General features: G+C 45.4%; 1 protein-coding gene across 5 annotated transcripts in view; it reads left to right on the forward strand.

The window, feature by feature from the left end:
• The window catches only part of RALGPS1 (Ral GEF with PH domain and SH3 binding motif 1), a 765,778-nt gene that overhangs the window by 170,111 nt on the left and 581,085 nt on the right, over positions 1-14,582 (forward strand). For all 5 annotated transcript variants that reach the window (XM_040324221.1, XM_040324220.1, XM_040324222.1 and 2 more), the window contains exon 5: positions 300-350. In XM_040324221.1, coding sequence (XP_040180155.1) covers positions 300-350 — 51 coding nt within the window. The remainder of the gene's footprint in view (positions 1-299; positions 351-14,582) is intronic.

A 14,582-nucleotide genomic window follows, 5' to 3' on the forward strand; every position in this document is an offset into this window, starting at 1 on the left:
GCTAGAATGCTGATGTCATACAACTCACTGAATCAAGGGATGCCTTTGCATCCTGCATGACTGTAAAATACGAAAGCAAAAATAATCTGAAGGAATTTTAACTGACAGGTTCCTTGATATCTCAGAAAGAACAACTACATATAATTGACAAATGCATGAAAAAAAAGAGCTGTTCTGTTTCTAGTGAAAATCTGATATATAAATGGCAGGCTTGTTTTCTTTTTGTTTCTCTGCCTCCACTGGCAGCTGATAATTCTGATTTTAAAACTGTTCTTCTATTACTTGTGTTTTTGTTCCAGAGCCAGATCACCCTGATGGACGCACCAGTATTTAAAGCTATTCTGCCTGAGGTAGGTTGTTTCCGCTGCTGTAAAGTAATTGATTGCTTCCCAGCACTGTGGCATGCAGGAGCTGTTCAGGCATAGCTAGCATACCTCTCATAAACAGGAAGGAACAGACTTGAGAAACTAAAAAAAAAAAAAAGCACTTTTTTTTAAAACTTGGTGCAGGTATTGGTAAAACATTTTTATTTGTTTTGGGTAACATAGAGAAGAATTAAAATCTGTTAGGTTAGTTCTCGCTCTCTGTGTACCATTTGGGGAATTTCCCTTCACTTCCTGTCTCAATAATGCAACAGGAAGTTAGAGAAAAATTTCCAAGGGGAGGGGGTCCCCCCCTAGACAGGGAGTTCCAGAACAGCTGTTGACACCGTGTCTAACACTTCCCCCCTCTATCCAAAACAAACAAAAAAAGGTTTTCTCTTATCGTCCATGGACGGACACAGCTCCTTAAATCTTGACAAGTGGGTTATGTTCCCTGTTTACAGGAGAGGACTAGGCAGAAACATGTTAAATAGTTAAATACATGTTACATTAACAGAGTTGAACAGCCCCGCCCAGGGGGCGGTCCCTCCAGACATAACCCTCCTCACTGCAGCTTGCAGCCTCAGTTTCGTTCTGCCTAGCAAAGGAGAAGGACGTATGGCTCCCTTTGGGCCCAGCGCCCTGAGGAGAAATTTTATTTTATTTTACTTTACTTTTTCTTGAAGAATCTTCTTTCAACTGTTGGCTGAGAGACAGGCTGGATATTATAGATCCTTGTAGTCTACTCAGTCCGACCAGCAAGCGTGGGCACACCTTTGCAAAGAGGCTTGGTCTGCCACGCCATACCTCATGACTCCTGAGGTGGCCGGTGAGCTTTGCTCCGAGGTCCACATATGACTGAGCTGTGGTGTTGTCTCAATCACAGTGGACCGGGCCGACAGCTACCTCCATTGCGGTTGTAGTTCTGTCAGGAATGCGTCAGCGAGTCCTCGCTCGGACGGGTAAGTACAGTCCCTCCTGCTTCGGTGGGTTGGTACAGCTGGGCATTCCTGGGGTTCGGGGGTCCCTTCCCCTTACTTCCCTGCTCCTTTCCCTTGCTGCATTGCTAACATTCCTGAGGGGACTGTTATCTGGCCTGTGTTTTTTCTTTTTTGTATTGGGCTTTCCTGTGAGGTAAAAAGCCCTGTGATGAGCACAGATGTTTATGATTATACTTCAGCAGACGCTGACTGATTGGTGACACCTGTAACGGTTTTGCTTTTTATGCTGTATCTGTGACTTGTCCTTAAATAAAACAGCCCTAGGAGGCTTTTCCTGTTTAAACACAGGTCCCTGCAAAAGTTACCTCACGGTTCTTTTCCTCACAGGCAGCGCTGTGCAGTCTCCTCCTGAGGGAGTCCCCTGGTTACCCCTGGTCAGCGCAGCAAGTGGGTGAGAGGCCCTGAATAGGGCTCTAGGAGCTTTTGTCTATTTGTATGGACAGGTGTGCATATTATAATACACACTATATGTAAATATTGGAGTCAGTATCTGGGTCCTTCCCCACATGCTGGTGGTGGCAGCAGGTGTTAGCACCTGTGATTCCCACAGAGTTTTTATTGTTAGTCCTGGACACAGTTTGTGCCAGGGTGGGGGTGGACTGCGGGCGGGCGGTAAAAGAGTGCCCCCTTCCCCCGTTATCCCCTGGGGAATGCTCTGTTATGGAGCCATGGACTAGGTACCTAGTTGAAAAAAAAAAAAAAAAAAAAAAGAAAAAAAAAAAAAAAAAAAAAGGCAGAATAAGGCATTTATGGGTGCGCTTTTTACTGCTGCAAGGGACTCTCCTAAGCTGCATAGTGCAGCTGGGTTTCCGCTGAGGGCTCGGTCTTTTTTGGATCACACAAATCAGACCGCTGTGTAGGTTTTTTCCTTCTGTGCCCTTCTTTGATAATTTCTGAGATGCGGAATGAGAAAAGCCACTGAGGGCTTTTGTAGTCCCTCACCGCCGGGCGGGAACCCCTACTTGTATGGATCTGACTGATAGAAGATCCGAAGTACTGACCCGTTCCATGTTTACCATGCTGGGGTCTGGCTTGCGGCCTATTGTGGCCACTACACTGGGGTCTCAGTGGTCGCTGGCGCTATTTTTTTGGGAGATTTTTCAATTACATTGAAAACTCCCATTGGCGCCCATTTTGTCGTAGCCACGCTATGGCGCAGCTTACATTGTGCTGGCCTTTTTCCTGTGGCCGCGTTCTGAACGCTCGGCGGCCATCTTGGAGTAGTCCTGACCCCTAGTGCTGTATACAACTCACAGAGTGAGCATTTTGCACCAGACAGTGGAGGAGCACCGACTCTCTCCTGAGGTTATTAGCCTAGCGGACCAGCTGGTCCAGGGCCTCATATAGGTCTGTGATGCTTCATTGAATGCTGCGCCCTTGTTATCCAGGGCGTCTGTTTCAGAATGGTTTTATGCACACGGTGGTGTAGTGCTTAACTCCATTACTTGGCAGCAAAAGAGTCATTGGTTCGAATCTGCACACTGACGCCAATCTGCACACTGACGCCAATCTGCCTGGAACTTGCATTGTCGCTCCCTGTGTCTGTGTGGGTTTCCTCCGGGTACTCCGGTTTCCTCCAAAGACATGTGTGCATACACCTACATAATATACATACACACTATGTGTGTGTATTATTTAGGGGCAACCCTCCCAGGCCGTCAAAGGCCCAGCTGGGGGACTAATCTGTCCCTGGGTGCATAAGCCGATCACGCCGGCACCCAAATCCTGCCAATGTATATAGCCTTCCCTCCCTGTCTCTAGGTGGGAGGGGCGGCTTGCAGGTTCACAATTCAGTGAAACCTCCCTGCTCTCCGACTAGTGGGTCTGCGAGGTGGTCTCTTCGGAGTACTAGATAGGGTTTCCTCCTATCCACAGAACAAAGTTCTGTCCTTGTGTCTTCCCCTCCCAGCACGTCGGTCTGCCTTGGGCAGTGTGGGATTTGCTAAGCTGCAAGGTAATTTTACCTTTCCTGCAGGACGAGAGTTTTGGGGTTTTCTATGGGCCTCAGGCCCTAAATACCTTTGTGAACGTCGGGTAGTTCCGCATGGAATCCATTTGTTCGGTGGTAGCTGCGCTTCATCCGGGGGATGTCCTGACGTCCTCGGACATCAGGGACGCATACATGCATGTCCCGTTTTGCACATGTCACAGTGTTTTTTTCTGTGCTTCGTGATGAGAGAAGGGTCTCTGTCAGCCTGTGGCCCTCCCTTTTGATCTGGCGTCAGCACCATGGGTTTTCAGCTAGGAGCTCGCACTTATTTGAATTTTGTTGGGACAGCGAGGCTTTGCCTCATTGGCTACTTTGACGACTTTCTTCTGAGAGCAGCTTCTGTCTCCGACCTAGTGGATGGGTTATTCCCATTCAGACCCTCCGAAGATTCGGGTGGATGTTAAACGTTTAGGCCAGAAAGTGTAGCTCAGTGGCAGCAAGCCTGCCCTACATGTGTGCGACCCAGGGTTCAAATTATGGGCATGCTAGGTTCCGACTCAGCGTTGGAGTATCTAGTGTTGATCCAGACTCCTCAGTGGCAAAGGTCCTTCTTCCCCTGGAGAAATTGCAGACTCTTCAGTCTGCGGAGAAGGTATTGGCATCACGCAATCGGTCTTCTCTCCGGGCGCCTGCTGGTTCAGGGTCTGTGGGTAGCCTCCTTCAAGGTGGTACTGTATGCCCAGTTCCACACCCTGGTTTTCTAGTGGAACTACTGTCCAGGTGGTAAAAATCTCTTGTCTCTGAAATCATTAGATTCCTGTGCGCCACCTAGTCAGAGTCTCTCTGAGTTGGTGACAGAGATTCCCGACTCTTCGGTCCGGGAAGTTGTTCCTTCCTTCCAGTGGTCGGTGTTTACGACGAATGCCAGCTCACGGGTTGTGAACCTGGAGGTTCAAAAAACTGGGGGGTCCAGTCGGCCCTGAGTCGCTGGACTTGCGTGGACCTATGACCACACCTCCTTGAATGTGTCTGGTCTCGGTAGCTACCCAGGGTCGGGCCTGGCTAGTGCCTGGTGGAAGACCGCCTGGGAATACCAGGTGCTGTCTACTGTTCATTGTCCTACTATTTTAGGCGATCAGGCTATGCTTCTCCTTGTGGTCGACCAATCTGGTTTCAGCCGGACAACGCCACGGCCGTGGCTTCAGTCTACCATCAGGTATGCCGGCAGGCAGACTACTGGAGTCGCCAGATGCTGGACCAGGGCGACTGGTCTTTGTGCTTGGGGTGTTTCGGCTCCCTTGCAGGAGGTGAGCCTCACATGGCATGGATCTCCTGGCAGCTTGTCTCCGCCGCAAGGGTGTCAGTTAGTGGCCAGGTCTAGTGATCTTGTACAGACGCGTCAGTCGCGCTGGTGGCCCTGTGTTGTCTGTATCGGTGATTTTTTGCCATTCCTCCATGGTAGTTGCTTCCTCGGCCGCTCCACAGAGTGGATGCTGAGGAGATCCCGATGATTCTAATCGCTCCAGATTAATCTCGGCGTCCTTGGTACGCTGATATCGGGCGCCTGGTAGCGGAGGCACCCTGGCGATTGCCAGGGCAGGAGGTTCCTGTCTCAAGGTCCCATACTTCCTCCTGTTGTACAGTCACCGACTTGCTTAACATGGTTATTGGAAGCCAGACTTTAGGTGACCAGGGTCTGTCTGACTCGGTCATCTCAACAGGGCACCGTAGTCTTCTTCCGGAGGATCTACCGTCGCACCTCTCTTGGTGCGAAGGGATGGAGTGACGTCCACGGGCGTACTTTCAATGTCCAGGGTCCTGCTGTTTTTAAAGCTTGGATTGGATCTAAAAATTGCTTAAAGCACCGTTTGGGGGCAGATTTCAGCCTTGGCTGTGTTCTTTTAGTGGCCTTTTTGCGGCCCGTTCCCTGGTGGGTCCCCTTTTTTTGTGTGCAAGGGGTTTGTCATATACTTTCCCCTCTTGGCCCATCTCTTCCCCCATGAGTTTTGACTCTGGTGCTCTCGGTTCTTCAGGAACCTTCCTTTTGGAAACATCAGAGAGATTTTCTCTTGACACTATCTCAGAAGGTGGCCCCTTTAGTGGCCTTTACCTCTGTTAGAGGGGTTTCTGAGTTGGCGGTCTTGTCTTGCAAGCCGCCATGCTTGATCCCCCATAAGGATTAGGTGATGGTGCGCCCGCGACCTTCCCTTCTTCCGAAGGAGGTTTCGGCCTTTCATACTTTAGGCGTGGTACGCGCTTTGCGGGTATACCAGCCTACTACGGCTCCATTTCGGAGCTTCTGACTCTCTTTTGTGTCGGTGTCTGGTCCACAAAAGGGCCTGGCGGTCTCGTCGACCACCATTTCTCGGTGGATCGGGCAGGCCGTCATACAGGCCTAGACTCCTAAGGGCGGCCCCCCTTTCCGGTCACGGCACTTTCGACCAGGGCAATTGGTGCTTCCTGGGTTTTTTTTTTTTTTTTTTTTTTTTTTTTTTCCGACATCATGCGTCGGTCTCACAGGTGTGCGAGGCGGCGATTTGCTCGTCCGTTCACGCTTTTTCCAGAATTTACATGGTTGCTGTGAGTGCATCTTATGATGTTTTTTTCAGCCGCTAGTTTTTGCCGGCGGCTGTTTAAAGTTGCACCTCCTCCGTTGAGGAGCTCTGCTTGTTTTGGGGTGAAGTTAAAATTGTTTTTACTGATATATTTCCCACCCCTCGTTTTTTGACACTGCTTGGGGACGTCCCACTTGTCAAGATTTAAGGAGCTGTGTCCGTCCATGGACGATAAGAGAAAATAGGATTTTTTGTACTCACCGTAAAATCCTTTTCTCTGAAGTCCATGGACGGACACAGCTCCCACCCCTCCTTTTTAGGTTTGTACTGCTTGTTACGAACTGAGGCTGCAAGCTGCAGTGAGGAGGGTTATGTCTGGAGGGACCGCCCCCTGGGCGGGGCTGTTCAACTCTGTTAATGTAACATGTATTTAACTATTTAACATGTTTCTGCCTAGTCCTCTCCTGTAAACAGGGAACATAACCCACTTGTCAAGATTTAAGGAGCTGTGTCCGTCCATGGACTTCAGAGAAAAGGATTTTACGGTGAGTACAAAAAATCCTATTTTTACATGGAGATCCATACACTTTAATGGCTGTACAGGCTACTTAAAGCTGATTTTCATGTCTTTTTAAATAGTTTGTTTGGACGAAGCTGGTCTAAACAAATTACTGTATTTGCTTCACATAATGCTCTAAGCACTGTATGTACTGCATCTAACTTCAGCTACATATAGTACACAGTGCTGGATTCCGGCTTTGAGATAGACTTCCTGTCTCACACCCGGAACAAAACAGAGTCTGGCCAAGTGGCACTCAGCCAAACTCTGCTGTCTTCTGGGTGTGAGATGGGAAGTCTCTGTTTCACAGCCGGAAACCCAGCACTCTGTACTGTTTGTAGCTGAAGTTACATGCGGTGCTTAGAGACACTGCAGCACTTGGTGAAGCAAATAGTTTGTTTTCACCAGATTGGTCCAAATTTAACTATTTAAATTGACATAAAACATGGACATCAATTTTAAGAAGAAAATCTGCATACTTATTTAATAACTAGGTCACACACAAATGCAATAGCACCTTATAGTATGCATACTGTAGATCTTTCCAATTATTCCCTACGCACAAAGGAGCTTCCACACTCATGTCCCCAGCACTCTCACACACCACTGTTATACATTTTATATAACTCTTACATATTCTGAAGTGCGGTGCAGAATTCACATCAGTCTTTGCACCAGAGGAGCTTACTCTCCACCACACATCTTCACTTTGTCGTCACATAGAGTAGGTGTGCGACGACAAACCTTTTCGCTGGTTTTATATTTTTCACTACAGGGTTACTTGACCTATAATGATGAATGATTGTGCTCTCGCAATGATATTTCCCCACCGTTGTTCCTGACTGTGTTCAGCTGCCTAAAGCATAGACTGAGTGATTTTTTTTCCTGCAACCATGGAGCCATTGTGTTCTCCTGCTGGGAAAACAGTGATTTCCCGCTTGAGTTATGCAGAGTGGTCATACAGAGCCTTTCAAACTCACTGGGATTTTGATTTTAAGACACCTTTTTCTAGTTAGCTTGGTAGTCTGTTACTTCACATGGAATGCACAATGTAAGATTTCCACTCATGAAAACAAGTCCTTTGAGGCTGTGGTGCAGCTTTCTGTGTGAAGATTCAGGGTCTTGAGAAGGACAGGTGGTGGCTGGGTGCCTAGACAAAGGCGAGGAGGAATGTCGGGTGCCCGTAGCTGCTGTCTGTCAGTCTGTCAGTCTGTGGGTGTGCAGCTTTTATTTCTGTCCTTTCACATTCCCTAGATGTTTATAAGATCAGAAAAAAAAGGCTGCATGCATGAGATAAATGTTTAATCGTTTCATAGCCTGAGGTTGTGTGTAAGTTAAAATAGAGTTGTGTTTTGCATAATTTAGTAGTTTACAGATAATAACATATGTTTCTTTGTATATAGTTCTATTTATTATTTCCGGGAAAAAATACATTTTCTTTTCTGTTATTTTATGATGTAAGCTTGATTGTTTTTGTTTATTTAGGTATATATTCTTTAATTTTTTTTGTATATATGTAAATTATGTTTTTATCATGTTGTATGTTTGTAAGATTTTTAATAAACAAAAAATTACACTCTCCACCACAGTCACATAGGTGTGTGACCACAAACCCTTTCTCTAGTTTTGTATTTTTCAGGGTAACTTGACATTTATTAAATGTGCTCTCCAACGATATACAGTGGGGCAAAAAAGTATTTAGTCAGCCACCAATTGTGCAAGTTCTCCCGCTTAACCACTTCAGCCCCTCACCACATTGCCGGTCAATGACCGGGCCCCTTTTTGCGATTTGGCACTGCATAGTTTTAACTGACAATTGCGCGGTCGTGTGACGTGGCTCTCAAACAAAATTGGCGTCCTTTTTTGCCCACAAATAGAGCTTTCTTTTGGTGGTATTTGATCACCTCTGCGGTTTTTATTTTTTGCGCTATAAACAAAAATAGAGCGACAATTTTGAAAAAAAAAATGAATATTTTTTTACTTTTTGCTGTAATAAATATCCCCAAAAATATATGAAAAAAAAAACAACTTTTTTTTTCCTCAGTTTAGGCCGATACGTATTCTTCCACATATTTTTCGTAAGAAAAATCGCAATAAGCGTTTATTGATTGGTTTGCGCAAAAGTTATAGCGTCTACAAAATAGGGGTTAGTTTTATGGCATTTTTTTTTTTTTTTTTTACTAGTAATGGCGGCGATTAGCGATTTTTTTTTTATCAGTACTGTGACCCAATGGCGGATACATCGGACACTTTTGACACATTTTTGGGACCATTGGCATTTTTATAGAGATCAGTGCTATAAAAATGCCACTGGCAGGGAAGGGGTTAACACTAGGGGCGAGGAAGGGGTTAATTATGTTCCCTGTGTGTGTTCTAACTGAAGGGGGGGGTGGGACTGACTAGAGTAAATACCTGATCGCTGTTCATACATTGTATGAACAGACGATCCGTCATTTCTCCTCCTGACAGGACCGGGAGCTGTGTGTTTACACACACAGCTCCCGGTTCTCGCTCTGTAACGAGCGTTCGCGGGTGCCCGGCAGTGATCTTGCCCGCCAGCACCAGGGGTGAGCCTGTGCGCGTGCCTCCCCTATTGGCTGAAATGCGAGATGACGTATAGCTACGTCATCTCGCGCAGCCGAGCCGACCTGCCGCCGTATAACTGCAGCGGCTGGTCGGCTAGTGGTAAAAAGATGAAAGAGGCCTGTAATTGTCATCATAGGTATACCTCAACTATGAGAGACATAATGTGGAAACAAATCCAGACAATCTTATTGTCTGATTTGGAAATAATTTATTTGCAAATTATGGTGGGAAATAAGTATTTGGTCACCTACAAACAAGTCAGATTTCTGGCTCTCACAGACCTGCATCTTCTTCTTTAAGGCCCCTTTCAGACGTGCGGACCGTATGTCCGCATTTTCATCCATCCGTTGCGGATGAAAACGGGACATACATTGGTCCCTATGTGATTGCGGGTGTCAGTGGATGACCATCCGCTGACCCCAGTAATCATCCGCCTCCGCAAAGCTCCACAAAATCGGACGGAAGAAAATCCTATTTTTCTTCCGTCTGGCGGATCGGTTCGGGTGAACATACGGTCCGTGTTCATCCGACCCCCCCCATAGGGGAGAGCGGAGAAAAGACAGGGCGGTCCCTGCACAGTGTGCGGGGACCGCCCTGTCAGCCGACGGCTCAGCGGGGATTTTACGGAGGATCCCCGCTGAGCTTGACGGACACACGGAGGCGGATCATTACTGATCCGCCCCGTGTGAAAGGGCCCTAAGAGGCTCCTCTGTCCTCCACTCATTACCTGTATTGATGGCACCTGTTTGAACTTGTTATCAGTATAAAAGACACCTGTCCACAACCTCAAACAGTCGCACTCCAAACTCCACTATGGTGAAGACCAAAGAGCTGTCGAAGGACACCAGAAACAAAATTGTAGACCTGCACCAGGCTGGGAAGACTGAATCTGCAATAGGCAAGCAGCTTGGTGTCAAGAAATTAACTGTGAGAGCAATAACTAGAAAATGGAAGACATACAAGACCATTGATTATCTCCATCGATCTGGGGCTCCACGCAAGATCTCACCCTGTGGGGTCAAAATTATCACATGAATGGTGAGCAAAAATCCCAGAACCACACAGGGGGCCCTAGTGAATAACCTGCAGAGAGCTGAGACCAACGTAACAAAGGCTACCATCAGTAACACACTACGCTGCCAGGGACCTAGATCCTGCAGTGCCAGACGTGTCCTCCTGCTTAAGCCAGTACATGTCCTGGCCCATCTGAGGTTTGCTTGAGATCATTTGGATGATCCAGAAGAGGATTGAGAGAATGTCATATGGTCAGATGAAACCAAAGTAGAACTGTTTGGTAGAAACACAACTCGTCGTGTTTGGAGGAGAGAGAATGCTGAGTTGCAACTAAAGAACACCATGCCTCCTGTGAAGCATGGGGGCGGCAATATCATGCATGCTTTGGGGCTGTTTCTCTGCAAAGGGAACAGGACAACTGATCCGTGTACATGAAAGAATGAATGGGGGGGGCCATGTATCGTGAGATTTTGAGTGCAAACCTCCTCCCATCAGCAAGGGCATGGAAGATGAAACGTGGCTGGGTCTTTCAGCATGACAATGATCCCAAACACACCATCCGGACAACAAAGAAGTGGCTTCGTAAGAAGCATTTGACGGTCCTGGAGTGGCCTAGCCAGTCTCCAGATCTCAACCACATAGAAAACCTTTGGAGGGAGTAGAAAGTCTGTGTTGCCCAGCTACAGCCCCAAAACATCACTGCTCTAGAGGAAATCTGCATGGAGGAATGGGCCAACATACCAGCAACAGTGTGTGACAACCTTGTGAAGACTTACAGAAAACGTTTGACCTCTGTCATTGCCAAAAAAGGATATATAACAAAGTATTGAGATGAACTTTTGATATTGACCAAATACTTATTTTCCACCATAATTTGCAAATACATTCTTTCCAAATCAGACAATGTAATTATGTCTGGATTTGTTTCCACATTTTGTCTCTCAAAATTGAGGTAAACCTATGATGACAATTACAGGCCTCTCATCTTTTTAAGTGGGAGAACTTGCACAATTGGTGGCTGACTAAATACTTTTTTGCCTCATTGTATGCCCACCATTGTTCCTGACTGTGTTCAGCTGCCTAAAACCGGGCCATAGACCGAGTGATTTTTTTTTCCTGCAACCATGGCACCATTGTGTTCTCCCGGCGGGGACAACTTACAACACTGTGATTAGTGCTAGTGGCTATAACAGCCACTGGCAATAATCGCATGTAAAATTTGACAGGCTGGTTGCACTCAAGATGATGGCTCAACATTGGTACATTCAGCCTGCCCATACATGTTTTAAATCTCGACCGGTTCCTGCCAAACCGGCTGAGATTCAAACCTACTATGGGCCGGTTTTAGAAGGGTATTTGGTGGTTTAACTTTCTAACATCTACCAAACACTGAATACCATTTCTGAAAATCGCAAGCCTTTAAAGACAGTACATTGTGTTTTGTTTACTCCCCTTTATATCTATTTTTTTTATTCTTTTGTGTAATCACATTTTACTGGTGTCAGCCATCTTACTGCTGCACTGTTTCTTTTATTATGAGAGTTAGCTATAAATTCACTGAAATTCACCCCAACGTCTTAAACAGTGCCAAACCTTTGTTACATCAGAATCTGGGATTACACAGACGACTGCTGCGTATCTGTTTTCCTGAATTTCATTAAACATGCAACTTAAGAGCAGCATTTAACCCCCCCCCCCCTATTAATGCTGCATCGTTGACAGTTAAATTGACCGCAACAGACCCAGCGCTGATGAAAACCGTATTAAGCATTACATGAGATGGACACACCAGGATTAGCGGTCAGTGTTTTTCTTTAATGGCAAAGATTAATCTCTGTAATGTATCTCTCCTCTGAAATTATATTAATGCTATAACGAGGATTCTGTGGGGTACAGAGGGGTATAGGAGCACTTGGTTATGTGCTTTGTCAGCTCACCTTTGTACAAGGGGAATGCTGAACTGTAAGGAAAACTGGTCACAATTGGACAGGAATGTGACTTTATTGTTATGCTTCAAATTGTTTCTGAAAGATATATATTTTCCACCTGGTTTGGGGCATCTCTGGGGCCAGTATGCTACCAAAAGTATGAAGCCATCCTGTAAGCTTCTTGACCTCATGTTGATAAATCCCCTACTATTTAGTAATGGTGTGGAAGTGAGGGTGTTTGTTCTGTTTCTCTCAGAACCTCTTTCACTCTAGACCAATGGTGGTCAATTTATTTGAAATAAGGGGCCTCAAGAAAGGTCCCTGACATTGTGAAGCAACTGCATATAATATACTGTACAGTATATATAATGCTACAGAAAACTGAAAAAGAGGTTGACAGAGACTGCAAACATGTTACGGGAGATGGTTAAGAACTACAGATATGCTATTGGTATGGTTAGAGACATGCTGCAGGTGTGGTTGGAGATTGCATACATGTTACAGGAGACCGTCAAGGACTGAAGACGTTACAGCAGACTGTAATGCTGCGTACACACGATTGAAAATTCCGACAAGAAAACCGTGTTTTTTTTATTTATTTTTATTGAATTTTGGCTCAAACTTGTGTTGCATACACACGGTCACACAAAATTCCGACCGTCAAGAACGCAGTGACATACAACACTACAATGAGCTGAGAAAAATGAAGCTCAATGATTCCGAGCATTCATCAAATTGATTTCGAGCATGCAAGTTTTTTTTGCGCGTTGGAATTGCATACAGATGAACTTTTCCCGTCCGAAAATTTGAGAACCAGCTCTCAAATTTTTGCTGTTGGAAATTCCGACAGAAAAAGTTAGATGGGGCCTACACACAATCGGAATTTCCGACCAAAAGCTCACATCGAACTTTTCTTGTCGAAAATTCTGACCGGGTGTACGCGGCATTAGAGATCACTGCCATTACAGCCCCTTTACAAATCTCTTCTCCTGCATTTTCTCTCCCTACATCTCCCCTTTTAAAAATTAGTGATGACAAATTTGGCATTTCTCTGCTAATATTGTCAAAATACTCATAAAGAAAATGGAATGAAAGCCATTGCTATCTCTACCCCGCCTCTCCTTGCACACATGGCCATCTATGACTGGCTCATTTATGTGCAAATGTGCTGCAGTCCTCTGCCAGGCCCCGACAGACACCTGTGACACATTTATGTATGTGTAGTGGTTTCCCATGCATGTGCAAGCTGACATCTGGGACCTTGACACCTACGGCATCTGTGCGCAAGCCTGGAATTACGCAGTGTGCATGTGCACTAAAGCTGCGCGATTCTGGATAATGGAATCACAATTTTTTTGTGCTTAGGATAAAGATCACGATTCTCACAGCGTAGCATCATCTTTCACATTATACAAAAAAAATTGGGCTAACTTTACTGTTTAGTTTTTTTTAATTCATTGAAGTATATTTTTCCCCAAAAATTGCATTTGAAAGACCGCTGCGCAAATTCAGTGTGACATAAAATATTGTAACGACCATAATTTTTTCCTCTAGGGTCTCTGCTAAAAATATATTTATAATGTTTGGGGGTTCGAAGTAGGGCTGAAACAACTAATCGATTAATCGATTATGAAATTAATCGATAACAATTTTCATAATCGATTAATCGGCCAGTGATATAATGGGGTTAAAAAAACAAAAATTAGCCCTTTATAGTAAAAAAAGCAAATGGCTACTGTAAATATTACTTTCACTGTCCCACAGTAAAAAAATGAACCCCTCACAGTATCGATTATTTGCTCTTTTTGTACTTTTTTTTGTTTAACCCCATTATGTTACTAAACATCTGAGGCCTGGGTTCACACCTCTGTTTTTTGGTGCTTTTTGCAGAAACAGACTACAGTTCATTTACATGTTTTCCTATGGGACACATTCACATCCATGATTTTTTTTTTCAGCTGCTGTGTATTTGGAAAGGGCAAGAACTTTTTTAGCGCAAAGCGGTGCCATTTTTTTTTTTTTGGTTCAATTGAGAAGCTGCAGAAAAGCATGTAATGTGTTTTTGTGGCAATTTGTGTTTTGTAATCTGCCCAACAACAAATTGGCCCAAAAAATGTAAAAATGCCAATTTTTTTTTTTTGAAGGCTATTATACGAATAATCAATTTAATCGGGCAACTAATCGATTTTGAAAATAATCATTAGTTGCAGCCCTAGTTCTAAGTACATTTTCTAGCAAAACATATTGATTTTAACTTGTAAGCAACAAGTGTCAGAAAAAGATTTAGGCCCAGATTCACAAAGCACTTACGCCGACGTAAGTGCAAATGTGCGCCGTCGTATCTGTGCGCCAGACCCACAAACAGATATGCGCCTAAAACCAGGCTACACCCCGCCGACATAGCTTGCTTAAGCCGGCGTAGGGTGGGCGCACATTTAGGCTGGGTGCATGGTGCCGCTCCCATTGATTAGCCATTCAAACATGCAAATGAGGGAAATACGACGATTCACGAACCTGCGTGCACCTGACACAGGCTACGCGAGGTGCGCGTAAGTTGTACATCCGGCGTAAAGTTATTCCCCATAAAGGAGGTGCAACCCAGCAGCAGACATGCAAAGGTCTGCACCAGGGAACACAAGCCGGCGTA

This window comes from Rana temporaria, chromosome 9, assembly GCF_905171775.1.
Source record: "Rana temporaria chromosome 9, aRanTem1.1, whole genome shotgun sequence".
Taxonomy (NCBI): Eukaryota; Metazoa; Chordata; class Amphibia; order Anura; family Ranidae; genus Rana; species Rana temporaria.